The sequence below is a fragment of the Heliangelus exortis genome, chromosome 2 (assembly GCF_036169615.1).
Source record: "Heliangelus exortis chromosome 2, bHelExo1.hap1, whole genome shotgun sequence".
Lineage (NCBI taxonomy): Eukaryota > Metazoa > Chordata > Aves > Apodiformes > Trochilidae > Heliangelus > Heliangelus exortis.
In genome coordinates this window covers 36,760,752-36,775,818 of record NC_092423.1, presented here as the reverse complement: position 1 = coordinate 36,775,818, position 15,067 = coordinate 36,760,752, and the positions used below count along the sequence as shown (strand labels likewise).

At 36.3% G+C, this 15,067-nt stretch overlaps 1 protein-coding gene across 7 annotated transcripts in view; it reads right to left on the bottom strand.

Moving 5' to 3' along the window:
• The window catches only part of TBC1D5 (TBC1 domain family member 5), a 311,133-nt gene that overhangs the window by 122,725 nt on the left and 173,341 nt on the right, over positions 1 to 15,067 (bottom strand). For 4 of the 7 annotated variants that reach the window (XM_071735551.1, XM_071735554.1, XM_071735552.1 and 1 more), the window contains 4 exons: positions 12,277 to 12,379; positions 5,854 to 5,942; positions 4,351 to 4,401; positions 4,193 to 4,262 (listed from right to left, as the gene is read on the bottom strand). In XM_071735551.1, coding sequence (XP_071591652.1) covers positions 4,193 to 4,262; positions 4,351 to 4,401; positions 5,854 to 5,942; positions 12,277 to 12,379 — 313 coding nt within the window. Of the gene's footprint in view, positions 1 to 4,192; positions 4,263 to 4,350; positions 4,402 to 5,849; positions 5,943 to 12,276; positions 12,380 to 15,067 lie in introns of all 7 variants that reach the window. The other 3 variants (XM_071735549.1, XM_071735553.1, XM_071735550.1) reach the window with 1 other exon arrangement.

Sequence of the window (15,067 nt, the reverse complement as noted above, 5' to 3'; positions counted from 1 at the left end):
AAAAGCATTTATTGTTTTTCTACCCTTTTGCTCAGTATATTGATAGAGAAGCATTATCAAGGTCAAAGGATTAATACTTACAGAAGACTTAGTTTGTGTTTAAACTGCTGAAAAATAAATTCACTAACATTCAACATAAAGAAAGGTTTTCTTATGGTGTATAAACTATTCCCAAGGTTGTTTCCTATAGTTATAGTTCCTCTTCAACCCCATTTGGCATTTTAAGAGGAATGAAGAGAACAATCCACACTTCATACCCTGGAACAGGCTGCCCAGAAAGGTTGTGGATCTCCTTCTCCAGCAATTTTCAAGATCTGTCCAGATGCCTTCCTGTGTGACCTGTCTAAGGTCATCCTGCTTTGGCAGGAGGTTGGACTCTATGGTCTTCAGAGGTCCCTTCCAACCCCTACCACTCTTTGATTCTATGATTCATTAACGACATAGTTTAGCATTCAAGTGGGCAATGAACATTTAAAAGTTTCTACGAAAAAAGACTGTTTTTTATGTTAATCTCCTTTGCTTGAATTATTTTTTCTTAGTTATTCAACTTCAGTACTGCAGAAAATAATGTATTATGCTATCAGTGATTTCAGGTAAAATGTTTTGATTTAATGATCTCATTGATTATAAACCATATCTTTAAATCTGTTTAATTGTTACTATGTTATGTCAATTGCAGCAAAGGGACTGATCTATCTATAGCAATGTGGTGGTTCTGTCATGCTGTTGTGGTTCTAAGATATATTAATTTGAGATACCCTAGCTAATTCACACTGCCAAATAAAGCTCACTGAAATGGCATAATTTCATTTAAAATCTTTTCTGTTTTAGCAAATGGAAATCTAAAATAAAACATCTAACATATTTGTGGCTAATCAGAAATGTTGCTACTTAAATACTGAAGTTCTTCATAGCTGCAGGTACGTTGAGAAAGGGTATTTTTCTTACGTCCTTTCTAAATTACTCTATTAACTTCTTTATTACAAAATTGGACAGCCATCTTTATATCCTAATTATTTTTTCTTCATTGTATGGCTATTTCATCTTGTTGCTTCAGACCCATGTTTTCTTGGTCACATGCCAGATGTAAAATACCGAAAAAGGTTATTCACTAATCTGACACACCACAACATGCACTCATAACTCTGATGACTCAAAAGATCTGTATTTTTAATTTTTCTCAGCAATATAGATCCTTTTATAGAAGCCTCAGCATTAGAATCTTTCTGCTTTGCTGAACTTGTAATTTGAGATGGCCTGCTACTTACTCAGGTCAGCTTTTACATCATTAGTAGTCTGTGTATAAAGCCACCTTTACAAAATTAGAGGATAGCCTCTTAAACACTGGCTCAAGTGTCAAAAGATTCTGAATATCAAAACTAATGCAAGCTTCTACTTACAGACAAGTGCCAAATCTGGAATTGTTTGTCACTTGCAGCATTTGTGCACCTTGGCGTAATGCAGCACTGACACATGGCTGACTGTCAGACTTCCTGACTACCAACATGGCTAAGTGCAACAAATAATATATGCTGGCTTGCCATTTTTAAAAGCATGAGATGAGTAAATTGTATCCATCAAAATGCAGTTCATCAGCATCTCAGAAATTAACCCCATTAACAGAAATCTTGACAGAATCTCTGGGGACACCAGTTGGAATCAATAATCAATGTCTTGACTGTCAATGCCTCTTGATTTGGTGCACCCCACCAAGAAACTTAATGGATTATTTGATTGTATATATGACTGTTGTCTCCTCTCATGCACTTTGGTCCAGCAAATTACAGTATGTGTAGTCAGTTGAAAATGGCTCCAAAAAATGACATCAGTTAGTGTGAAAGGAACAGCCTAAACAGAAAGATGCTCAAATAAATTAATATGATTAAGCCAGCAAGATGTTTACACTAGGAAAGACTCAGAGTGCCTGTGCCTAAAGCACTGAAGCCAAGTGGACAACATGATGCTGTGTCCCTGCCCATACTTGATATATATAAAGTTGCTAAATGAGGCAAAACACCCATTTTCTTTTTGTGAGGTTCTAAGACTTGAGAGACATTTAAGTGTATGGATTTAGTTATCTACTGCTAACACAGAATGTAAATGAGCAACTCCAAAGTTATGTGGTTCACAATAAAAAGGCAAAAAGAGGGAAGGCTCAGAGATGTGCTATACTGTTTACAGAAGAGCATCAGATTCACCTCTGAAAACATTTAAAATATGGATACTAGTGCAATGCAGCTGAAAAATTCCCACCCAAATATTAGGAGAAGAACCACCAAATCCTGCGACAAAATATTACCTACCAGAACACGAACTGGAATAGCTGGCAGTTCATGTGAATATAATTTATATATTCATGCTCTTAGGAAACAAATGCTACAGCAGTAAAGAGAGGCTAGGACATCGTACAAGTATAAACTGTGGACAGATTTCTCTCATTAACCAGTAGGGAATGGAGTAGCTGGAGAAGCTCCTCTAATGGCAATTGGGAATAATGGAACCAACTGTTAGAGGCTATAAAATTTAACATGTCTCGGAGCACATGCTTTCATTGCTTGCTTTGTGAAGTTTCCAACTTTATTATGTAGCCAGCCCTCAAAGTCATAATTGTGAAAGGCATACATACAAGAAAGGATTATTAAAGATTACACATGTTTGCAAAGAACAAGAACAAACAACTAGATATTAATCCATGCGCTCTGCATTGTTAATTTTTTATGCCATGAAAGGACTGGAAAGGGCAATGTAAACTTTCACCTTCCACCCAAGAAGTGCAAAGCTGTAAGCAGACCTACTTACTTCCCAGAATAACATTAAGCCTGAGACTTTACCACCTCTGTCACAGAAATTGGAACAAATAAGTTTGAATACACTGAACTCTGAAAAGCTACAGCTTTGTTGTTGAAATAAAAGTGACTATGTAATAGTAAGTTCATAAAATTTGTATCTCATATGTGCTATCCTTAGCTACTGAGAATTATGTCCCAAATCCATACAGTAGCTTATAACTATAGAGAGCTTAGGCCAAGATGCCAATGCTCTGTGTCTATTATAATATATACACGGATACCTTTAAACATTTAAAGAAAATAGAAGCTTTTATGTGAGTCTTGGGTGAAGATATTTTTTCTTCAATATACAGGCAAAACCACCTCTCAACCTAGCACTTCCTAACTACAGTTTGCAACTATGGGCCATAGTGCACATGCGGCGCACATGGACATCCAAATCCAACCAAATTCTTATTAATTTTTTAAATCTCTAGATACACACCCTATGTGAAAAACAGTCTATGTGAAAAATGTTGAAGTGAATCAAGTTGGAACTATGTTTGGAGGATAACTTTTAGGATATAATACACTGAAAGTCTTGTCAATACCTGTAATATGGCTATGTTTTGCTAGATCCTTCTACGTACAATCCATCACACAAATCTTTCAGCAGTGAAAAAAAATAAATAATCAAATTGTCCCTCATGTCATGAATGAGAAACAGTTACAGACAAAGAGTAGAAGGTCCCTGCAAAGAAAAGTTGTGTAGAATTGAACTCAGAACATAGAAAAAGCTTTTCTATGAAAAGAAGGAACATGCTAAGTACTAAATACAGTGGTGTATGATAGTAAGGCAGGAAATCTGAGGACATAGACATTCCCTCTCTTTCAAATGCCCTGAGATCAAGAAGAAAAAAAGCACAGAAATGGAGTGAAGTCATGGAAAGATGCACCCTCACTTTTGATGGACAATCTGTGATTATGGTTCTGGTTTCACAGCAGATTTTTTATAGTGTAAACAGTTGAAAACAATTCAAGCCTTAGTACATTAAACAGTGTTCATATGCACCTATTTATCAGGACATTTGCATAGGACTGGGCACATAGATGCCTCTGTGACAGGCATATCTCGAATGCTACACAAGAAAATCACTCATACATAGGAGAATCTATTCATTTGGCTTGTGATAACCATGTTATCTTTCAACAGACAGGAACTCTTAACTGGAAGACTTTCCACAAGTGTTTATGACTAAATTCTGAAGAACCTTACAGAATGTAAACTTGTTTGAGCTTGCTTTAACCAAGTTGTTTCTCATCTTCTGATGAGAAGATGCCTGGCTCCCTTCAAATTAGTATAATCATATTAAAAATCACATTTGCTCAGAAATTAAATAAATACATTCTAGAGCAGTATTTACCTTCTGACTGTCATGTTCAAAAGTTGAAAACCAATGCTCTGCAGTTTTCATCAGACGTGTGAACATTGCACTGAAAGGGAAAACCCCGGAAACTTGGTGTTAAATAATGTATTACAAATAAGAGCAAATTAAATGTAAAGGAAGTTGTTATAACTTACTAGGCATCATGTTCCAGATATTCAGGATTCAGAAGAACTTTCATTTCCTCGCTGAAAAAGGCAACAGTGAACAATCCAAATGTGAATGTTTATTTTTGGTCAGCGTTTTGCATGTACTATTATGTATTTATAAGCCAACTTTCATATAAAGTGCAAATGAGAAAACTAGCCTTTTTAATTAAAAAGAGCAACTCCATTGAACAAATGAAGTCTTTCCTTTTTATAAAGATCAAAAACAAATTAGCTGCCTTGTCTGCACTACAATGAAGTAACCATCTAATTATTCCAAATAACGAATTACTGAATGTCACAATGTATTATTTGAATATGCTTGATCTAGAATAATTGATTGCTGCACAATTTATCACTGTTTGTCCCAAACAAAAAAAATATGGTTACTGGTCAAATATGCAGTATCAAAACATTAATTTATTTTGTTTTAATAGCCTGTGGTTTTATTGTACTTTACCAGCAATTAATCAGTGACAGCACCCCTTTTCTGTCTACTTTGCTGCTTAGTTCTACTTTTTCAGTGCAGATGGAACAGAACACAGTGCATAACATACAGTTATTTTAAGTTATTCAGCACTGAAGAGCATCTTCAAGATAATTTCAAGATATCTAAGGCTAGACACTAAATAAAAACACACACTTGTAAATAATCTCCATCCTTATGCTTACTTGCCTTTGGAGTAACACTGAGGAGTGCTAACAGAAGTTATATTAAAGAGTACAGGTAATTAAACTGGCTTTTATTCACTGCTGGGTTCTAACTAACTTAAACATCACAAGTGATAGAAGACTTGTTTCCTACAAGTTTTTTTATTATTTTTAAAATTAACTTTACATACAGGGCAAAAAAAAAGCACTTGAATGTGTGATGTAATATTGTATACATATGTGCATGACTACATGGACACACACTCACACAGACTGAGTGAAGTGGAGGATCAGTAGCTAAACTGCATGTTACTGCCAAGTGAAAGGATAGTCAGATATTGCAGTTACAGCATTGCAGGTGATGAAAAAAATATCAATCACAACAATTTGTCTACATTGATTTTCTTTCTCTTTTAAGATATGAGGAAATAGAGTCAGTAACATGTCCATTCTGCAACTGTAGTGCTCTAATCTGCCTTCTTTCTGCGATGACAAACAAAAACTGTTTCTCACATTAAGAATGAGGTGAAATGGTGTGTGAGTATGTGAGCTTTTTGATTAAGGTTTTCCTAAGGTTTCTTGTCTCCCCTTTTTTCACCAGCAAGTATCTCTGAAGGGGTCAATATCTACATTTTTTAATCCCCCTTTCAGTGGCTATAGTAGGGTAGATGAAATTAAGACTTTCCTATCAAGCCACAAGGATGCAAAAATTCCTGCTATCAATTTACCAATTATAAACAAGGACTTAAGGAACATATATTTATAAGCTCTAGTTCAGCCAACATCCTGTTTTTTTTAAGAAATCAAAGTTTCAAAACTCTACAAAAACCCCACAGTACTTGCCTTGGTTGTGCAGCTTCACTGGCATGCGAAAAAGCTTGGTGGTCACAATGCAAGATAAAAACAATGGGAGCTAAAAGTTCATGCATACCCTAAACATAAAAGGAAGCAGAGGTATAGTAAGATTACACACTTACATAATAGTTCCTAATGCATAGGATCAGGCAGCCAGGAATACTAGGTACAGACTAACTAAAATCAGGAACATTTACATTCTTAACAGAACGGTTTCATAATCAATAGCCTTTACCTTAAATTGTGATTAATTTCAAGTGTTTATTCTTCTATAATGTAGAGAACCAAGTTATTCTCCCATCTTTTTCTAACACAACAGACAACAAATTGGCAATGGTAGGCAAACCTGGCAGTTTACTCCAAGATCAATATTCATAAATAAGATTTTTATTTATGATAATTACAATTATGATCCACAATACAAAGACTGGCAACAGAAAGAAATTACAAAATTTAAAATTATTTTTTATTTCATAATGTTCTAAAACCATAGAGGAAAGCATAGCAGTAGTCTTCAGAGGAAACAAAGGCAGCTATTAGGGAAATTAGAAAATGAAACCATTCCTATTGACATAAGAAATAAAATGAGAGGGGTTTGCTTTTGCTTTTGGAGTTATTATGTTTAAATATTGAAAATCAACTCATAAAAACACAAAGACCTGGTACTGTTCCATTAAGAAACTGTTACTGAAACATTTGGGAATCAGAACAGAAAAAATATGGTGGGTAGCTGGGGACTTGGGCGAGCATTAGAAGCATGGCTAGGCCAGCCAAGCCAGGCATCAGTGTCATAGGTGCTTTTACCTGGAGCTCACCAGGAACAAAAAAGGAGTCTTGATTTTCCTTGACTCACCTGGGGCTTGTGTATTTGATAACAAGGAGCAGAAGCAGGTGCTTCAGGAAACAAGCACCCCAGCTGGCATGCAGCAACATGCTGGCAGAATGAAACTATAGCCTGCAGACTGAAACCTCATCTTCAGCAGATATTCAACCCATTCCCTCAGATTAGATCACAGAAAAAAAGGATTTAGGGTATCATAGCTGGGGGATTTTATGTCAGGAGAGTTGGGCTCCCAGTGGTGGGCTGTGATAGTAGGCAGGAACTACACAAGCTACAGACTGGGGTGGGGGACAGCCATAAAAACAGAAGTGAGGGGAGCCCTTCAGTGAAGAGATGCAAGATGTAGGGTTGAGACCCATCTGGCTGCCTCTGGACACAGGGATGACTCCAGGGAGAGGGACCTCCTGACATCAGCCCAAAACCATCAGCTACAGCTGAGGCTTGCAGCCACACACCCAGGCTACCACTACTGGGTCTCCCTCTGGATGGAGTCTTTGGTCCATCTTTGGATGGAGGAGTTTGCTGTCAGCAATGATTCAGCTCAGACGTGAAACTATTTCACCAAGGGGAGCCTCAGTCCCAACCCCAGGTGAGTGCTCTGGGCAGACAGGAGTGCCAGAAAGACAATCTTGTCTATCCTTTTGGTAGAAATAGCACTGGGGTTGGCCCACCAAGGCCACAGGCATTTCAGGCTGTTGTCAGGAGGCAGAAGATGAGTGCCCAGACAGGAGCTGTTGTACTTTGCTTGCAGTTCCAAGCTAGGAAGCCTCTTCACTTGTTGTTCCAGTCCTTCCACAGGACAAACATGAACAATGAAAGAGTTACACATTTGAGCAGCTACCCAGCTGCTTTACTGCTTTATCACTTGACATCCCATGTAGCGTTTGCATAGTACTCCGTCTCAGTGAGTTCAGTTTATCAGCCTCACAGGTATCAAACAGAACCATAAAGGATTAAAACCCTTTAAATTTTGTTAGAAATAATGGGCAATTTCCTTAAGTAATCCAAACTGAGCAGAGGTAGATGACAGAATGTCAGGTTGGAAGGGATGTCAAGGATCATCTGGTCCAATCCTTCTAATATTGTTGTTTATGTGATAGATGTGGAAGCCCTCTTTAGATCATTATCTATGTTCACAGAATCACAGAAAGTCAGGAGTTGGAAGAGACCTCAGAAGATCATTGAGTCCAACCCCCCTGCCAGAGCAGGGTCATCTACAGAGCTCATGCGGGAATGCATCCATCCAGGTTTTGGATGTCTCCAGAGGAGACTCCACAGCCTCCCTAGGCAGCCTTTCCCGGTGCACATATTTTGAGTGTGCTTGTGTGCAGGTTAGTGAATCACATCTGTTCCTAAGAAAAGATTTCAATACCTCCTCTGCATGCTATCAACCAAATTTCCATGAAATTTAATTTTAATTTCTTCAGGACTGAGTTGACTGTTACCACCTCAACTTATAGGGATGCAGCATTGACAGTGGGCTAACTGGGCAAAGCTTAAGACAGTAAAAGCACTGAAGTTCGTACATTTTCTTTCTCTTCCTATTCCTGGACCTTGAAGGACTACTTTGATAGATGAAGGATAAATAGAAATTCAGTTATGGAAAAAAAAAAAAATAAAAAATTAAACCCAATGTAGCCAGCCACATCTAACTTGGGTTAGATTACAAACTGAGAGGTTCAAATTTCTGAAAGTTTTACAGTCATACTAAGAGGGAAAGGAATGGTAGAGGCAGGGAGATAGGTATAGGATTAGACAAAAAACATAACTGGCAAAAATATTTAAATAAACTGTCGATAACCTGGGTTGTACTTTCATATATATTCACAGCCCCCGGTTAATTAACAGCTCCACATCTAATCTTTTATTCACCCTGATATTCTAAAATGAAATAGAAGAAATGGAAATGCCAAAAACTTGACTACCTAGTAAAAAAACCTAAGCTGTAAACATATAAGCTGAAGAAAAAGAGGACATAAATAAGAATTAGCTAGAAAAGATAAAAGCACATCATACGTTCTTCCAACATAATAATAAATCAATGTTATAATAAAGTTGAATCATAATGTGGCTGCCCACATACAACAAAAACAAAACAAACAGATGATGAAATATCAGGATTTCAAAAAGATACCTCTGATCTTTCAGTTACAAGAGTACTTCAAATGTTTAGAGATTTTTAGCTTGGCAAGAAAACCCACCAGTGTAATACGCATACACATATTTTTTCAATGCTGCAGTTTACTAAAACTCTTTAGTGTTAATAAATAAGTTGACAGAGCTCAGATAATTTTATGACACTTCCCAGCTACAACAAAATATTGATTTCATAATACAGCCTATGGTTTAGAAAGAAAACCAAAAATTTAGCATTTCTACAATGAAAAGTAAATCAATGCATTTCAAAATTATATTGACTTCTCTAAGGGCAATCAACTCATGAGTGAACAATAGTTAGCCTAGTGATTTAGCTTAATTGCCACTATTTCTTTTCTGTGTAACTAGCACCAGAATTTTGGCACCAGTCTTACAGAAGAATGTTAAGAGTAATTTTTACATATTCTTAACTACAATATACTATTCTCTTTAGATTCCGTATTTACAGCTGCTATTTAAAAATTCAATGATCCCAGGGAGGATTCTGTCTCTAAATCTCTAATACAGCTTCACAACATTCTACTCCATTTGACTAGGGACAGAAAAATCTTTTTCCTCATCAAATAAAATACTTCACACTGGTGAAAAAACCACTAACACCACTACAAAGAGATCTTTCATGCATATATGCATATTAAATTCACACTATTGATTGCTTCTTGCAAGATTACATGCTGATGCTACATAATAATTACAATAAAATGCTGTAAAATTCAGATCACTTTTTTTACATTTCTAAGTGTGCAACTGTCAGAGAACTATAACTTTTCCCTAATATTCTGAGAAAGAAACATCAGGTCCTGTACAGATGCTGACTGATAATTTTAAGTTTTCACTTATCAGCCAAGTGTTATAATTGTAATAGCAAATGCACCTCTAGTGTGAGGTCAAAAAAATGAGACAGAGAAATTCTCATATGGAACAACAGGACCAGTCCCACGATGGATACTGAATGTGAAGTAAAACTTCTTAATTCGGGCTTCATATTTGGGTCACTGTGGAGACAGTAGTTTGGAGCTGATCTGTTACTGATGAATTAATGGCAACCTTTGTTATTTAAAAAAAATATTTTAGAATTTGATGTTGTGGAAACAATTATGGGAAGTGGAGCTTGAGTCAATGTTAGAAAGAGAACCAATAAAAAATGTAGGACAGGAAGATTGACTGGAACATAGGTATTTGCTAAAAGAGGGAAAACACATGCTGTCACCACCACAAACTAAGTTTCCTCTTAGCTAATTCAAGGAAATTACATATGGACATGAAAGAATGGTTATTTAATAAGAGGGACATGGGGATAAAAAAGCAGGATTATTACTGATAAGCTAACAGGAACATTAATTTAAAACCCACTAACAAACACACCCTGTTAAAATTAGGTAAGAAAACAGAAAAAGCTCCAAATAAAAATGACAAGTGTCTACAACATGAGGGGAAAACCATGACCATTTGCTGTTTTGTGGACTTGGCACAGCAGCATGAAACTTAGGTGATTTATTTAACACACTTCAAAGAGAATAAATCAACAGTTTTTAATTGTCCAAATTTACTTCATTTTCTGCGCTTCACCTCTCCCCTTAGTCCTGTAGCAACCCCTTCCTGGAATTATTGCACTACTGATGCACACCAGTTGAAAGCAGAGGTAAAGGAGTTTTTTTTGTCAACAGCCTGTAGGCTCACAAAATTGAACCTTTTCTTTTATCTGCCTATGTTCATTTAGCCCACCAAGAAGTCTTTATTAAAGCAGAGGCATCAGGCAGTCAAAGTTCATTAATACCATTTATATAATCTCTGCAGTTTCAATTAACTCAGCAAGACATTCTACTACATGATAACAGTCTCATTAATTCAATAAAATCCCATAACTATTAACAATATGGTCTATGTTAAACGGGGTGTCACCTAGTAGAAAATAATAGCTTTAACAGCTTGTGATGAAACTCAGGGCTTTTTTTTTTTTTTTTTTTCTTTAAATTTATCTGGCTAAATATTCTATCCTTATGTAAAAAGGTATTATTTCTTGGTAAGGAATCAAGAGGATTTTAAATATGAGCAGAGGGTAATTAAGCCCTTTTAAGTCATATCAAAGAGTAAAATAATACTTCTTGTTCAATAAATGATAGACTAAATTAGCCAGAATGTGTTCTTCCATTTTCCCCTCATCAGTACTCTGGCCTATATTCACTGGAAAGTGGAAGCTGAGTACTACTGGAGGGTTTTCTTCAACACTACTCTTTAAAATACAGCTCAGAATTCTCCCTTTTTCTTGCTCTCATTTAAGACTATTCCTTGCTCACCGCCTGTCAAAGACAAGAAATAACCAGCTAATAGAGATTTCTTATGTTTAATAACTATATATTTGATTTTTGATACGATCTGTAAGACAGTTCATCAGAAGTTACGGTTCCTTCACCTCATGTGTCATTTTTTTTCACAAAGTACCACTAATTTTGTGGCTTGAGGACAGTGTGGTCTCAGACCACTCCTGAAAGCGTCCAGTGGCTCATAAAAATCTTCACGTTTAGTGTACGTTTGGCACGAAAAATTTTCTTCCTACCTAAAATCTGCTATTCTCTGGTTTATCCTTTGTCAATGCACATGGAGTATCCCTCATTTTGTCAGTCCCCACGCACCCTACAGTTAAAGCTTAAAGAAACAAACACAAATATACCTATGTTGATGTTCTACATATTGGTCTCTACATATTAGTTTAGTATCAAGCTTATACTCACTTCAAAACCTTCAGAACAAATGCTGAATTAATTTAGCCTGCATCCCACACGGATGCATAGTTAATGCAGCTTTAAAGCTTTCTTTACCATTTCATCAAAAATAGTTTGAGCAGTCTCTCCATCAGGTACGACTGTAAAAGTGGCATTTTAGCACCCTCATTCTTCAGTTAAGAAGTGTTTGTCAGCTGAGTTTTACGTGGATGCCACAGGGTTAGATAAAGGGGCTACTCACTAACATACTGCATGGCTTTAGCACTTTGAGGAAGGACGTAAATATTATGTAAAACTTAAAATAGTAAACTTTGCCTAAAGAAGTCACTATTTATGTTTTTTGTTTATTCAGTACCATTTTTTATCCTGCTGAATACATACCTTACCTAAGCAAAGAAAGCCTTTCTTTTTCATTTTTCAGTTAACCAACACCGAAGAAAAAGATGTTTATAAAGAAATTTGAAGTTAGACAACTTAGCAACCTTGAAGAAAAAAATTTGAGGGACTGTGTTATGAGGAAAAAGCATATGTTATTCAATGAGCTTACTTTTCTTACCATCCAGCTGACAAGCAGCTCTTTGATTACTTTAGCATTATAATACAGCTTCAGATACAACAGAACTACATTATTGTCAAACCATATAGAAAATGTTGAGTCAATGACTGCCACCTGTACAGTATTTTCATTACCTGTTTATAAAGCAACTGCTCATTTTCTCTGGCATAGCAGAATAGAACATCTGTAAGAATTTTCCTCACATTCTCCTGCTGGAAATACTGCATTTCAGGAAAGCTGAAAATGAAGAAACACAGCGAAGGTAAACAATACTGTGCACAGAGTATCAGTCACTGGTCTTCTAGAAATTATTTTAGCTAAGACAGCACCTCCTTTGTCTTCTTTCCCACCCCTCTGTAAATTGTGGGTGCTGTGCTGCAGGCTAAGAATACATCTAAAGACTTTGATATATTTGTTTTTGCAACCAAAATTCCGAACCATGTTCTTTAATATAAATCTGTCTGCTACAAAGATATGATGGTATCACCAGTTATATTTAAGAAAGTAATCCCTCCTAGTACTATGAAAACTAGAGATCTGCAAGAATGAAATAGAGTGGCAGATTGTTTTATTTGTCATCTTCTTACAAACAGCCAATCCACTGAAAATGAATGACTTGGAGAATGTAATAAAAATAAAATGATGCACCATATGAGTATGTTCCTGTCTGAAAAATAAGGTTTCTTTGTTTCTCCATGACATGAGAACAAGTTGAGTTGAAGCAGAATGAAAGGAGACAGAATGAGAGGTAATGACCAAAAAATTATCTACCCTCTCTGTCCTGCACATATGCTCTTACTGCCAAACCCAGCAGTCCAGAAGACTGTTCTGGTCCCAGGAGGCACAGTATCCCAGCATCCAAGATTGTGCTCTATTGATTGCCAATCTCCCACCAATGAATCTCAAATTTGCCTGGAACACTTAGAAAAGGAACATGATCAAAAAATTCAAGCAGTCACTTCTCTCCTCAAAAAATAAAAGAAGTCAGTTGCAAGTAGTAAAACTGTTGCAAGTAGTTATCTATTGATTAATTTGATTCAGGTACTGGAAACATAAGCACTAGTGATCAGATCTCCATAAATAAAGGCACATGTTATATGACATGCTCCTATTTTTTAATCCCTGTTAGGCTGGCAACTGTAACTGGATTATCAATCTTCCCTTCATTTTCATTACTAGTGCTTAGCCCTGTTCTTCATTTTTATCAGGATAAAAGTTGGGCAAGGGAAGAGTAAAAGCACTAGATTATGTTAAGGAAGTTGTAAAAATTCCAGCTCTAAACTGGAATAAAATGGCAGAAAGAAGAGCATGTCAGAAGAAGCATACACACATGGACTCAATATTTCATAAGCATTTGAAAAATGCTTTAAACACAAAACACATTTTAAACACAAAAATATTAAAATCTCATAATTGAGATGAAAACCAGTATCTTAGGCTCCAACAGATCTTCCTGGCATCTTTGCTGATGCAGTATAATCAGGCACTTCACTATCTTTAGTAAGCGCCTCAAATAAAACTTAGAATTATGGAATGATTTTATAATTGATATCCTAGGAGGATGAATATCCTTTAAGTTTTCTACAGTTGACTGGATCTAGTGTGAGAGTGAAGGAAAAAAGCTTTTGGGAAAATCCTTTAATCTGCATACAATCCAGAAAAATGTAAATATTTACAATCTGTAACTATTCTGAAGCAAATCTCACCTGTGCAAGCTGCTCCTTGACTGCTGAAGGTCAGATATAAAGTGGTTATGTAGGGCGTACTTTAATTAATAAGTGCAGAAACAAAACTGTTTCCTTGTCTACTGAAAAATAACTACATGGCAAAAAAAATTCACAAAGTAAGCAGTCCAAACCACACCCAGATATACAGAGCAGTTACAAATATACCCAAAAACCCAGACAAGTAGAATACTAAAAAGAAAGAAGGTAAAGTTGGACAAAGAAAAACAGAAGAATACTTATAAAGACAACAGCTGTAGGCACCAGGCTGGACTGCTGAAATTAGAGCTGTAATGTCTTAAGTTTTACCATGAAATCACTGTAATGTGAATGAAACCACTGGATTATTTTTTTCTTCCTTTCCAAGTCTGAGTGACAATGCTATACTTCAGAACAACTCATATCATTAAGGCTACTGTGAAGTCTGTCATTGAGAAACAATGTAGGAAATTACAATAAATTTCTTCAGATAAAACTATTAGTGTTAATAATTACTGTGGACATCTCACAGAGGTGATGACAAGTCAGCCCGGTAACTGATTAAGGCCAGAAAGGTGCTTTGAAATCCTTGGATGAAGGACCTGAACCAAGAGCCAAGGCAGAGAAGACAACGGAGTTTAAAAGCAAGGATGCTGAAGACCTGAGAAAGGCAGGGGGGTGAGGGGTGTAATGTTTTCCTGGCACCTGGTGGGGGTAAATAGACCAACATTTGGAAACTTGTATGCACTTGTACTAATCACATTACTGTAAGGGAAGGACACAGCTGAGACCAAAAGTGCATTACAGCAGATGGCAATCAACATAATTTAGGAGTTTGAAGAGATTATTTCTGAAGGACTGTTATTCAGGCCTGCCCTATGAAGTTCAGGAACACAAGACTAACAAAGAAAACTCAAAAATACACAGAAATATCTGAGGATCTAGTAATGACAGAGATTGTGACAGAAAGGATAATAATGAACTCAGGAATAAGCTGGCTGAAGTATTAATTATAGTAAATGTAAATAGAAAAGATCATGAGGGAGCTAATGCTCAGGATGGATTTTTATGGGAAATGTCATCTATTATTAAAACACTGGTTTAGAAATACAGTAACCTCAAATCAGACAAGGTAAGAATACTTTTCATGAACACTAGAATATATTCATTTCCTTACATTTCTGAGAAAGACTACACAAGGACATGGGAATTTTACTAGGCT